Source organism: Charadrius vociferus, unplaced genomic scaffold (assembly GCF_000708025.1).
Source record: "Charadrius vociferus isolate BGI_N301 unplaced genomic scaffold, ASM70802v2 scaffold68, whole genome shotgun sequence".
NCBI lineage: Eukaryota > Metazoa > Chordata > Aves > Charadriiformes > Charadriidae > Charadrius > Charadrius vociferus.
In genome coordinates, this window is record NW_009649946.1 from 3564070 (window position 1) to 3577487 (window position 13418).

Genomic DNA, 13418 nt, shown 5'->3' on the forward strand with positions numbered 1-13418 from the left:
AGGGGCCCCTCCTATGGGAGACAGTCCTCCACAAACTTCTCCGACGTGAGTCCTTTCCGTGGGCTGCAGTTCTTCACGAACTGTTCCAGTGTGGGTCCTTTCCGTGGGGTGCAGTCCTTCAGGAACAGACTGCTCTAGCATGGGTCCCCCACAGGGTCACAAGTTCTGCCAGCAAACCTGCTCCAGCGTGGGCTCTTCTCTCCACAGGTCCACAGGTCCACAGGTCCAGCCAGGACCCTGCTCCAGTGCAGGCTTTCCATGGGGTCCTTCGGGCATCTACCTGCGCTTGCATGCGGTCCTCCATGGGCTGCAGGTGGATATCTGCTCCACTGTTAACCTCCATGAGCTGCAGGGGGACAGTCTGCCTCACCATAGTCTGCACCATGGGCTTGCAGAGGCATCTCTGCTCTGGCACCTGAAGCACCGCCTCACCCTCCTTTTTTACTGACCTTGGGGTCCGCAGAGTTGTTTCTCTCACATATTTTCACTGTTCTCTTCAGCTGTGGCTGTGCAGCGTTTTTCCCCCTTCTTAAATATGTTATCCCAGAGGTGCTACCACCCTCCCTGACTGGGTTGGCCTTGGCCAGCAATGGGTCGGTCTTGGAGCCAGCTGGCATTGGCTCTATCGGACATAGGGGAAGCTTCTAGCAGCTTCTCACAGAAGCCACTCCTGTAGCCTCCCACTACCAAAAGCTTGCCATGCAAACCTGAATCACTGGGCATATGTGCTTTTGTGACTTGCAAAGTTACGTGGCTTCTTGTATATCACAATCCACAGTGTACTTACACAGTCGCAGTGTCTGAGCCTTACTTACCAGCAATCTCTTTGCTCTAGAGAATATACTTTTGAATTATGCACTGAATGCTGCCAGGCACCTGTTGGTGTAGTCTTCTGTCCCTCCCTGTTAATCTCTTGACACCCTTTTCATTTCTGTGCCTTACAGAGAAAGCTCAAGTGCTTGTCTCACTGAAGTCAAATTTAGGATTATAGTCATAGCTGTTGTTTTTTTTTTACTTTTTTTTTCTTTTTTTTTCCAGTTGTAACAGGAAAAAAAAAAATGGTTAAAGGCTAAGGGAAGAGGAACATTTAGAGGAGTGACATCTGGTTTCAGATGTGTGCTTTTAGTGCAGTGAAACTTGCTTCAGTGAATTCCTGTAACATTTACAGTTACTGGAATAAAATGTCCCTGGTGCCAAAGGCAAGCACATAAGAGACAGGGAACTCATAACTGCATGAATGCGTTAGGCAATAATATGTAGTGGGTGCTGCTGCTATACATAATAGCTGAGCTATTCTTACTGCCACACAGCTAAGGGCTAATATAACACATGTTCATTTCCTTGGATCAACATGGGATGTATTAAAAAATAATTTGCTAGGCAAGATGAGGCTTTTCAGGCTCAGATAATCCTACTGCCTGCTCCAGAGGTCGCCGAGAAGTGTAATGAAATAACGAATCCCTACTGATTGACTAATCTTCCTTTTCCACAACACTTCAAAGTGTTTCCCTTTTCGCTTAAGAACACAACTGTGGGTAAGTGGGCCTCCAGCACAGAATTGTGAAAGTCCTGCCGTGGGCTCCAGCTTCAAGCTTGTGATCTGTATGTCACTGTTCATGGATCATCCTAGAGTTTAACTCAGCTGCTACAGGGCTAGGTGAAGACCTGGTGTTTGGCTCAGGGTCTAGGCAAGAGGAGAGGAAGCAGGTGTACTGTATAAGCAAACCTCCATGTGTCAACATCCATGAGCTTGTCAGATGAATTTATCTGCTCCAGCTGCACTGCTCTAAGAGTGGATCTTTCAGTATATATTTATCTGACTTATTATGTGTCTGAAATGTGCTGTCAGTTTCTTTCAGAGAAGAGCTTTGTGGCATAGGGAATGTAATTATGAGGATGACCTAGTATCGCCATAGGATCCCGCATTATGAACCAAAGTACCAACTAACAGCATCCTATTGGGTTAGGTGCTCTATAGGGTGAGTTAACCCCGGTCCAAGAGAAAAATGAAAGAGGAAACAAGTTGAATGTCATTTTACAGAGAAGAAAAACGATGCACTGGGAGAATGTGTTTTGATAAAGCAAGTAGTAGTTCAGAGGGGCAAAGGTGGGAATCTGAAAGAAGTGTTGTGCTATGGCCTTCTAGTCCAGGCTTTAATTGCTGTGTGTCATTTACAAAGTTCTGTTGTTTCAAAGCTATTCTTTTCAAAATGTGACAGGCATGGAAAAAATGTCTTAAAGAAGGAAAAATAATGCCCCAAACTGAAAGAGAGGGACCCAAGGTATGCAAACCAGATTCCCCCTTGCTTGAGTTCAAAAGGATGTTTTTCTATTCCTGCTCTGTATTACAGATATGTACTTGAATTTAGATGCTTGTCTTTGAATTATGTTCCAAACTTGTCCACAATTTATAGGAATTTGTGTGCAGGGAGTCACATCTATCTCAAAGTTTGAGCTATTGTTGGAAGTTAAATGTTGTAAAAAGAGGAAAAAAGAAAAGAAAAAAATATGTTGTTTTTCTAGGTTGTCCTGGGGCCAAGAAGAATGAGTTCCTGACTAGTGTTTTGGATGCGCTGTCCACTGATATGGTGCATGCCGTCTCTGATCCATCGTTGTCTTCTAGCCGGTGGGTTTCAGATCTTTTTTGTCTGTCTTTAAAAAGATTCTAGCAGTGGTAAACGAATTGTTGAGGGCTTTGAGAAGTAATGCTTCTTCTGCCTTCAGAAGGGGTAAATTTCCAAGAACTTCTCTGGGAGACTTTACTTCAAAGTTACCGTGGTGGACTATTTCCACTAAACAGAGATGCACTTGATATCTGAATTCTCAGCAGCAGCACAGCTTAGAGTTTATCTGTAGCTGCTGGTGCAACTGCGTCTCAGTCTTTGTTCTCCTCTCAGGCTTTACTTGAATGTGTGCTACCTTCCTCATTCGTGTTTTGCCTACTTGCTTGTAAAACACACCAATGCTATCAACAGTCACAGGTAAAATTAAGAATGCATAAGTTCTGTCAGACTTTGGGTGTCTGCGGGTTAGGTGCTTACCATCTGAAGAGGAGGTGACATTTATTGTTATAACTTACCCTGTAATTCAATACATTTAGGTGTTTTATCTCTAAGAGCAGCTTAGAGCATCAGGAGTTGTAATTAGAGCCCAGGTATTTGGTGATGCTGACTGTTGACCTACTTCAGTTGGGTGTATTATGCATTTTCATGTCTCTGCCATCTATGAAACTGTTGTCTTCTCTTTTATTTCTTGCTTCACTTTTCTCTGTTTCAGGAAATCAAAGGGGAAAGCATTGTTTTCTAAGTATGGTACTGACCTTAACACAGTTTCAGAGGGTTAACTAAGAGCAGATTTCAGCCCTTAGTGTAAAATTTAGGGTACAGTTGACCAAAGAGTAAAAAGAGGGATTGACTACAAGAATCTAGTGGCCAAAAGCAGGGAGGTTTATGTAACAAAGCATCTGACAGTGGTTTAACTATTCTGAAATAAAGGTATAAACTGAGGTTTATGTATCAGAATTAAGACTAAACTCTTTTTCTCTGTTTCAGGGTTTCAGAGCCTGATCCAAATCACACTTTGGAAGAGAGAGTGGTCCATTGGTATTTCAAACAGCTAGATAAAAATTCCAGTGGTGACATTGGCAAGAAAGAAATCAAGCCATTTAAGAGATTCTTAAGAAAGAAATCAAAACCCAAAAAATGTGTGAAGAAGTTTGTGGAATACTGTGATGTGAACAATGACAAGTCCTTGTCAGTTCAAGAATTAATGGGCTGCTTGGGAGTCACAAAAGAAGAAGGTAAAGCAGAAACAAAGAAACGCCATAGTAAGAACCTTTTCTATCTTGTTCACTAGATTCTTAAAAGCTGATGAAGTTTGATATTTGTATATGCCAGAAGTATACAAAATAAAAGAATACACCTGTCTGTAGCTAATGCAGCTGTTGCTTAGGGCAGATGGCAGTAAAGCTGCTTCTGTGTAGGCAAATCATCACTGTGCTCCAAGAGAATCAAAAACTTCCTGTGGATTCTGACCATTAAAAGTATTACAGTAGGAAACCTAAGAGGATACGATAACATTAACAGTCATCGAAAAGCCAGTTTAATGTTATTACAGTACTATGTCCTGAATGAGTGGAAGTATCACACCTGTGCTTTTTGGATTCCTGCTGGGAAGGAAGCACATTGTTGAGCTTTCTAATGACTTCTCATTTCTCAAATGTGGTTTAGAGATACAGTGAGGAATGTGGTCATCTGCCAAACAGGTGGAACAACTGCTGGTACACAGCCGCCTTACCTTGCTGCCAAACTGGTAGAAAGGGGAACAACTAACTAGTGTGTAATGGTCCCTGCAGAGTTCAATCACACAATTCCTGAAAAAGACAAATATTTTTTTTTAAAAAATTGTAAACAACAACAGTAGATCCCTATGCTGTAAGAAGCTGTAGAACATGAATATAGGCAAATTGTCTTGTTTGCCTGGGACCTTAAAATGAAGCCAGGGCAGTAAAACAAAGGTGTCATAGGAAATGAAAAGCAAGTCAGGTGGGAAAGGCAGTCAGAAACAAAGTAGTTCCCACAAAATCGGTTGTATTTAAGCCTAGAAAGAGAATACCGCAGAAAGAAGAAATAGCTATACATTGTACTAATAAAGTAAATTGTCTATGTCTGACAGAAACAGGTATCTCAAAACAAATATATCAAATGTAGGATTTTTTTCTGTGGGTTTTGTGGACCTAATAATAATACCTTGCAATTTCACTAGTAGAGGGAGGTGAAAAAACAGTATATGAAGGTGGATGACTGTTGTTATCTTCATGCTATAAATGTGGAAACTGAAATGTAACACCTTTTTCATTTACACTATTTGGCAGACTAGTCTCTTAAAGTGGAGGCCATTATGGTCACTCCTATGTTAACATCCAAACACTTCCATCCTCCTGCAGCTGGCATTCCTTTGTCTTATTGTAGATGAAATTTGGGTTTGAAGTCATTCTTCCAGGACATAAGGAAAGCTATAGCAAGACTCAAACCAAACCCCAGTTTTTCCTGTGCCCATTTCAGTGAAAAAACCAAAGATTAGGATTGTCCTGCTTCCCATAAGCTGCCTATTTCAGAAAAGAAACTTGTAAGAGGCAAGAAATTATATGAAGATCACCCACAGATTTAGCTAAAGAAAAAATTATGTTCACCATAACTGGAGATTTTTAACACAGCTTCTCCAAAAAAACCCATAGTCAATAATAAGAATATTATTTTTTGGAAGGAAAAAATACCTCAGAACATTTACATTGAAAAACTAATGGCAACCAGATGGAAAAAAATTCTGAATTGAATCATTTGGTCTCTTTCCTAGAAATAGATATTTCTAAAGACAAGACATTAAAAGTTGCTTTTGTTGGAATATCAACATTCTGTTTTGTTTCTCCCTCTTGATAATTAAAATATACTTTCTGATAATCCTTTCACTTGCACAAAAGAAATCAGCCGCCACTCCAGTAAAGCTAGAGTTATATTTCTAGGAATAGGTGAGACCCCTTCACCTGAAGTGTGAAAACTGGGATAAGGAGGCTGCTCTGTATCATTCTGTGTGAGTCCCAGGTGTCTTGTGAGAATCATTCGAAGCAATATAAAAGCCAGAGAGCTGCAAAACATCCTTTCTCAGGGGAGTGGTAGTTTCTGCAGTATTTTTCAAGGCCCAGTTTCATTCCCCTTTGTCCCAGTGCAGCTTGATTGACTAACAAACTGACATGGAGAACCAAGAGGGTGGGTTCCTCCCTACCCTCCCAAGTTTGCTTGTGAAGTTGAATGGGCCCGCAGACTCCTGTAGTTGTTCTGGGTTTTTTTTTTTGTGTCCTCGTTCAGATCACTGTCTTGGACTTTGCCACTAAGAAACTTAAAAACCAGTGATAATCTTGTTTTATAGATTAAATGTGAACAATGTCTTTGGCTTGTAGAGCTGTTCCTGTGCAATGTCTTTAAGCAGAGTGAATGCTTCCCAGACAATCTGCTTGACCATGCTTCTTTCCCACCAGGGATAATAGGCTATATTTACTACTAAAGATTTAATAAGTTTCAAATGCTCAACATTGACTAGATGCAGTCTGCCCCAATGCTGTCATTTGACTTTCATACAACATGATAGAAGCAACACCTGTGTTGAGGAAAGGAAAAAAAGAGGATGTTTCAATGGAAGATCTGAAACATTTCAGCTCATTTACTGAAAGCTTTGCAGTTACCCTGCTCTAAACAATACCAGAATGAGAGCTTCAGTTCTTCGGGATGCTACACTTAACTTGCAAACTATAGTCATAATGTTTTCTTTTCCCTCCTTTAGCAGCCCCTAAAACCAACACTGAGAGCACTTCATCCAGCAGGCAGGTGAGTACTGGGGAGGGCAAGATCTCCATTCCTGTCTTTCCCAGATGAACTTGGGGTTTTACGAGTTATTATTGCAGCTTCAAACTGCATTCATCTGCCATTCCGCAGACTTACCAGGAAAATGTAGAGCAGCATCCTGATTAATAAATTGTGACTTAAGTTCCTACTAAATTGTAATTGGCATCTAGGATAGTGATAATTAGATGAGTGTAATTGAGCCCTCATATGAATCTTCTGCATTTCTGAATGTCAGCATTCCCATACACTTTTAAATGTGCGCTGCTTTATTTTCATTTGCCTTTTGCTTTAACTGAATTCTATTAACTTTCCTGTGAGTCATACTAAAGACACAAATTTTGATTGGAATTACTCTTTGTGAAAAAAGTCATGCATTTCCCATGTCCTATGAAAATCTATACATTTAACAAACCCCACTGAATTATTGTGTGGTGGCTTTAAACACCTTTTAAAATCTTACTGTAGAGAAAAGAGCTGTCACTTTTGCTGCCTGAGCAAAATGGTGCTGGAGAACTAGTATTTGCAGCAGTCTGCTAATGTGTGTTAAAACTAAAATTTGTTAGGTCTGCAGAATGGTTGTAGCAAATAAAACGTCAAGTGCCCTGACAACATAATCCGTGATTTGTTTTTGCCTCAATTTTCTGCAAAGACTTGATTTTCTTTTTCTGAATAACACCAGTGTATGTCATTCACTGGCATTTTGGCTACTCAAAGCATTCAGAACTACAAAAGGCACAAAAGCAGAATTTTTAAATCAAGGAAGGGTACACATTGAAAAGGAGGGATTCAAATGCAAGCTCAGGGAAAAGGTTAAAAAAGGGCTTCTCATTTGTGTGTATCTATTTTTATAATCATTTTTATGATCCTAAAGATTCACTTTTCTGGACAACACGGGCACAACTTCCTGGCACTTTTGCATGGGTTTAAAGAAGGACTTGTGAGTCCGCCATTTATTTGAATAGTCTGGTAAAAGAATCATCTTCATACCATTCTTGCCTCGCTTTTGTATTAGTTAGAAGAATTAAATGATTAATTCCCACAAAAGCATCAGTAAATGATGAATTGCTTTTAAAAATATTCATAGAAACATATTATAAGAACAGCTCAGGTAACTCTGCAGCTGGGAAGATAAGAATTTGGCCAAAAATATCCCCAACCCATTGTTGTGGTTAATATGTTCCCATCTATCAGAAAGGTGTATTAATTTGTTAAAAACTAAACCCAGGGTGAACCTCCCCACAAGCCAAGAGAAATCTTCCTCTCATTGCTGCTAGCCAGTTTGTTACTTGCTTTATCTCTAATTTGTTTGATGTTAGGTTCACACTTCCTAAGGCAAGCTCAACATTGGTTGTGGGTTCTGCCAGAGACGTCCTACATACCTTTGATGGAATATAAAATATTCTCAAAGCTAGAGGGATGTGATAAGTTTCTGTTTGTTTAAACAAATGTTTGTGGTCTCAACTTTTCAAGTTCCCCCCACAAATCACTTACGCTTTAAACAAGGCAGCCTGAAAACAATTATCCTGTCGGAACTCAAAAAACATTCAAAGGGGTTATTTTAATTATATAATGGCAATTACTGGCACACGTGCATTACACTTGAAGCATGACAAGCCCTCTCCCCTTTCTTGTAATCTGATCCTGACTTGCAGAATCTGTAATAAAAGTGTCCTATGTTTTTTAATTTTGTCCAATAATTTTCCTGACTCAGCACCAATTATTTTAAAAGCTGTTGCTGACAAATGATAGCATTAAATTAAGGCTGGCTCAGCAAACCATCTGTTGGCAGTTTCATACTCAAACAATACAAGGCTGCAAATGCAGAAGGTGGCTTTCATCACAAAAGTTTTCACTTGAAAGGAAGTTATTGAAAAGCAACTGGGCTGGGTAGGAGCTACTCAAAGGAAAGCACCCATCTAAGAAGGAGTGATCAGATTTGCACCACTCAGGAGCCGGGCACTCAAGAGCTTGTTTTCTATTAGTTTATTGCAGCAGTTCAGCATTTGTGCTTAGGCATGTATTCCTGAATGTTTTTTTTGTTTTTTACATATGTGCTTATCTGTATGTATACACCCACATACAAACTTCCTGAAAGAAAGCAGGTATAGATACATACACTAATACGCTAACTCAGCCTCAGCTCTTGCTCTAAAAGAGGTCAGATACATGATGGATCTGACAGAGCTGGGGTAGTGGCCAGATATATTTCCCTCGCTCAGCTTCACCCTGTCCAACAAACATACACATCCACGCACACACGCTGTCAATGAGACCCAGAGGGTCTTTTGCAGCCTAGCAAAAAGTTTACAAGGAAACTATAGATTTTTCAGAAGACTTTGGCCAGCAGCCCATTCCTTATACATCACATGCCATAAAAAGGTATATTGCACCAGGGACTTGCCCAGGCAGTTGCTAAAACCGTGTGTTTGACAGGTACAGATTTAAAGAGGCCATAGGTAAGAAATCATAAAGATGTTGCTCATACCCTTGTTCATAGATGCCCTGAAGGACTACAGGGCAGGGATTTTTTGATTTCCCATATATATTTGTGCAGAACTCTTGTTCTGATAGTGGCATCTGGACACTGCTGAAGAATAGAGATAAATGTTTATACTTGATTACTTGAAAACATCATTAATAATGCAAATTTTTCCAATTTTCTTTCTTTCAGCAAGTTTCTAAGAAGCAAGGGTGAACAGCTTACGATTCAAGGCAGATCTCTTTGACATGTGGGAGATTTCCTCACCAAAAGGCAATAAAAACAACTGTAGTATTTGCACTTTGTACTTAAAAATGTAAATTCACTTTGTAGAAATGAAATATTTAAACAGACTTTTTTTTTTTTTTAATCTGTGAAAATGTAATGGCTAGTTTTGAAAAATTATCACATACAATGTATGTGTATTCTTTTGTTGTCTGAAATATGTAAAACGTGTTGGAGATGTAAAAGTTTGCATTTAAACCATTTTTTAAAAAATAGCTTTTTGGCAAACAGTAGCATAGAAACCTGATTCTATGTATTTTGGTTTCAATAGTATGCTTTGTTTTTCTTAATCAATACTGTCATTTAAGTAGAGTTATGCTGAAAAGTCTACTGTATTCTCAATTTTGTCCAAGCAATGTTGGATGTTTCAGGTTTGCAGGACTGATGGAAGTTGTGTAAATTGCTGTTTACTTGGTTTTGCAGTTTTTAACTGAACAGGTTTTTCATCGGCGGCAATATTTTATTTCATTTTGGTTTTATTGTTATTATTATGCTTTCCAAAGATCATGCAATGAGAATGCAACCACTAATGGATTCAAAACAGTTATTCTACAGTTGGAATACTTGTAGAAAAATGTATCCTTTTATCCATTTTTGAGGTGCCTTCCATTATAAGTTTTGGTAGGATTCTTTCCCCTGTTTGTTTTCACTTGGCTTATTAATACAGCAAACCAACAAGGAGTAAGGTGGGTTATAACGTCACCCGTTTGCTTCAGCCTGAGTTTAAAAGAATGGTTCTGTGGTCAGTGCAAGCAGGAGCAGAGTTTACGTGGGTCAGAATTGTAAATCTAACTATAAAGAGACAGGAAAGGCTAAACAGATTGTTCAGCCTTTTCTTCCTCTACACCTGGCTGCCCCCATCAACTCTTTGGTTTGCCTCGGGGTCCACTAGAGGTAAAGCTGAACAAATTACGAACAGTTGCCGTCAGGAGGGGCTACTCACATCGCCCCTGCCTGCGGCTTTTTCCTTGCTGTCCGAAAGAAGTTCTCACAAGTTTTCATACCTTTTCTGACGTTTTTTCCCCCAATCCTTTTTTTTTTTTTTTTGTATGTGTGCCTGAGGGGAATAAGAACTTGCGGATGTGAATTTAGAGCAGGGAACCCAAGTAAAAAAGGTTCAGCTCTTGAACAACTTTGAGTTACAAGCAGCTGGGCTGATCGATGCAGTGGTAGATGGACTGCTGGCATCTAGGAGCTGACATGAAAAGGCAGGAATGTTGCAACAAGCAGTGATTTCATTCTGGTTTGTTTAAATTATGTGTGGGATCTGACATGTGGATAGCTAATCGTAATAGCACCCTGGCTTGAGCTTGTACCTGGAAAAGCTTTTTTTCAAATAAAAATGTTCCATTTCGATTTCAACATGTGCTGAAGTGATAGGAAACACTGTGTGCAGTGGAATTGTACCCCAGAAATTGTGTACTCTAAGCTTGGACAGCAGGAGGAACCAAGATGCAACTGTGTGTTATCTTGTGTTTTTGTTTTAAAAAGTATTTGTTATTCTTTTATACTGTTAAACTTTGAATTTAATCTTCTTTATAGATTAAAGATCAGTATGTTATCAAACTATGCTGCTGCTTTTTCTTCTGCAACACAGATATAGCCATGTTTGGAAGCATCTACACACAGTGGTGACTTCAGCGCTGCATTGAGTTCACAAGAAACTTCATGACCTCACATTGTGTCCGTCTTCTTTTCTTCCCTTGCCCCTTTTTGTTGAATTCTCTCCTAAGATCATTCATGCCTTATTCATACCATTGCTTTCTCAAAATAGTGATTTTGAGGACAGATCCTTTGTTGCTACTATCTCTGTATAGCTTCAGCTTGGTGTCTTGCCTTTTCTCAGCAAAGCACAATGTGGCATAGATAGAGATCACACCTTTTCCCCTCAGTGTGAGTGTGATCTGCTGGGCAACTTTCAACCTGACTAGAAGCACTGAGGAGAGAGAGGCAAACCCTAAGAATACTCAGCACCTGGTTAGGCGGGCACAGTATGGTTAATAGCAGCATTTTGTAAGAAGCATCTAATTCCATCACAGTGACCTTCAGAGACAATATAAATATAGGCAATCAAATATTTTGCCATGTCTACGGTTTGAAATGGCAGCCCCTTTAAACTGGATGTGTGTACAGGTAGGCAAATTTGGACTAGCTACTCGATCGTGTAATGAGTAGCCTTAAACACTTATCAACACACAAATAAATGCTATAGGCATTCTCTTAGGTATGCAAAGATTTCTACAACAGAGTCCCTTAATGACACTGCAATGACTGAAACATGAGGTATTTCATCTTTGTACTTATGTCCGTGTCATTGCATTGATGGTTCATTTCAATTTCCAGCCGTTACACCTCTTGGTTATAAGCAGTACCAAGTTCTCATAAGTTCCAGTTGGAGTCCAGATCCAGATCCCTTGATCACACACTTGACAGCCTGCTAAATTCACCTTGGCATATCCCATATATCCACAGGATAGTTAAACTTAGATAAATTTTGGCCTTTCTAGTTGTAACCCAGGGCGTCCTTGATAGCAAAAAAGGAATCCATGTGGATAGGCCCTTAGGCTCACACTACAGTACCAGTGCTAATTTAATTCCACAGTAACTAATTAGTTCTAGTTTTTATCCTATTCCATGTGCAACAATTTAGTTTCAATTTTAATTCTGTTCTCATTGAAAGTACAACTTATATTCTGCTTATCATTGACCAATATTTTTTCTAGTTGCAGCTGTTGCTGAACATATTTATTTAGAGCTTTTATAAAGTTGTAAGTAGAAGACTATTATGTTTTAAAAACATGAATGTGTTCAATGGTTTGTCCAGCCTGTTGCAATGTCCGTTGGTCAACAGGCCACACAGCGAGAAATGTTCCATATTTTGTCAACACTTTGGATAGTTTTCTCATCTTGTTACCGGCCCCAGAAGCAGGCCAACTTCATAGTTCCAGTTTTACCAAAATCACTTCATTCTCAGTCTTTGCCCAGTCTAACAAAATGGCTGGCTTTCAGATACTCACTTTGCAGAACTGGGACCTAGATGATTGCTCAGAATGACATTTTTTCTTGCTAATGTCATTTCAGATAATAGAGCAAAAAAGCATCAGTTCATATGAGTATAAGGCGGAAGACTTAAACTAAATAGTCACTGCATATAAACCAAGAAATAAACTGTACTTTTCTCATTTGGACCACTCGTTTTCCCTCCATAAGCTTCGTAAACCAATGGAGAAAGCAGGCATTCCTAGAAACCTTGAAGGACAAACAAAAATATAGATTATGTGATTAAAGGCATTTAAGTGTGTCCAAGATTTGATAGATTTAATGAATACTTTCCTTTCGCAGTAGTAATAAAAGATGGATTAATAGAGGCTACGAAATCTTCACTGGCAAAGATAATTCAGTTGTCTCTCTTAAATATTTGTGCCAGCATATTATATAACTAGGCTATACAAACTAGTGTGAAGCAGAAAGTGAAAGGTTTATTACTTTTCTTTTCTTTAGGATGGCAAATTGATGTCATTTTGGAGTAATTACTTTGACATTAAATAGTAACCAAGTTTATTGATGTCTAAAACATTAGAATGATTATAGTAAATTACTGATAAAAGCTGTACTCTTTGTCCTATTTAATTGTTTCAGTTCAAGTTTTATAAGTGAAAATATGCCCTTTGTTTAAAAAGCTTAAATAATGCATTTTATTTTTTTCTTTAAAGGAAAGCTCATGTGGAAAGCATTCAGAACAACACATTTCTCTAGAACATCCAATGAGGGGGGTGACAGGGTGAGAAGTCTGTTTTTTATCTAGGTTAGCAATAGAAATATATACAATATTTTGCCTTTCCTACCTTAACCTTTCCTATTTTGTCATACACCTCATCGCCTGACTAATGTCACCACTGGAATACAAAACCTGTTGGAAGGGAAGATAGTGAAATGAGAGTCCATTCTGTCCTCAAACCAGGACAGCATGTGAACAGTCTTTTCCATAAAATACAGTCATTTGAGGCATCCTTTCCCTAAAGACTCTCTTTATTCTTGACATCAATTCAGTTCATAGGATTGCTTGCTTCTTATCAAATACAGAATACTTCTTTGCATGGGCACGGAATCCATTCTTGGCTAAATGGGTACTTTATGAAGAAAATAACTTGTAGAAGATTAGCAGTCTATGAGATTGTAGGTGGAAAGATACAATTTTCTATTACACTACAAATAAAATTTTATCAAGATTTATAAAGCCCACTCAGTACCCGAAG

At 39.0% G+C, this 13418-nt stretch overlaps 1 protein-coding gene across 1 annotated transcript in view; it reads left to right on the top strand.

Annotated features, from left to right (window-relative positions):
- Positions 1-9616, top strand: part of SMOC2 (SPARC related modular calcium binding 2) — a 166327-nt gene extending 156711 nt beyond the window's left edge. The window contains exons 10-13 of the mRNA XM_009891477.1: positions 2524-2626; positions 3552-3826; positions 6340-6380; positions 9070-9616. Coding sequence (XP_009889779.1) covers positions 2524-2626; positions 3552-3826; positions 6340-6380; positions 9070-9093 — 443 coding nt within the window. The 3' untranslated portion in view covers positions 9094-9616. The remainder of the gene's footprint in view (positions 1-2523; positions 2627-3551; positions 3827-6339; positions 6381-9069) is intronic.
- Positions 9617-13418: the final 3802 nt, after the last annotated feature.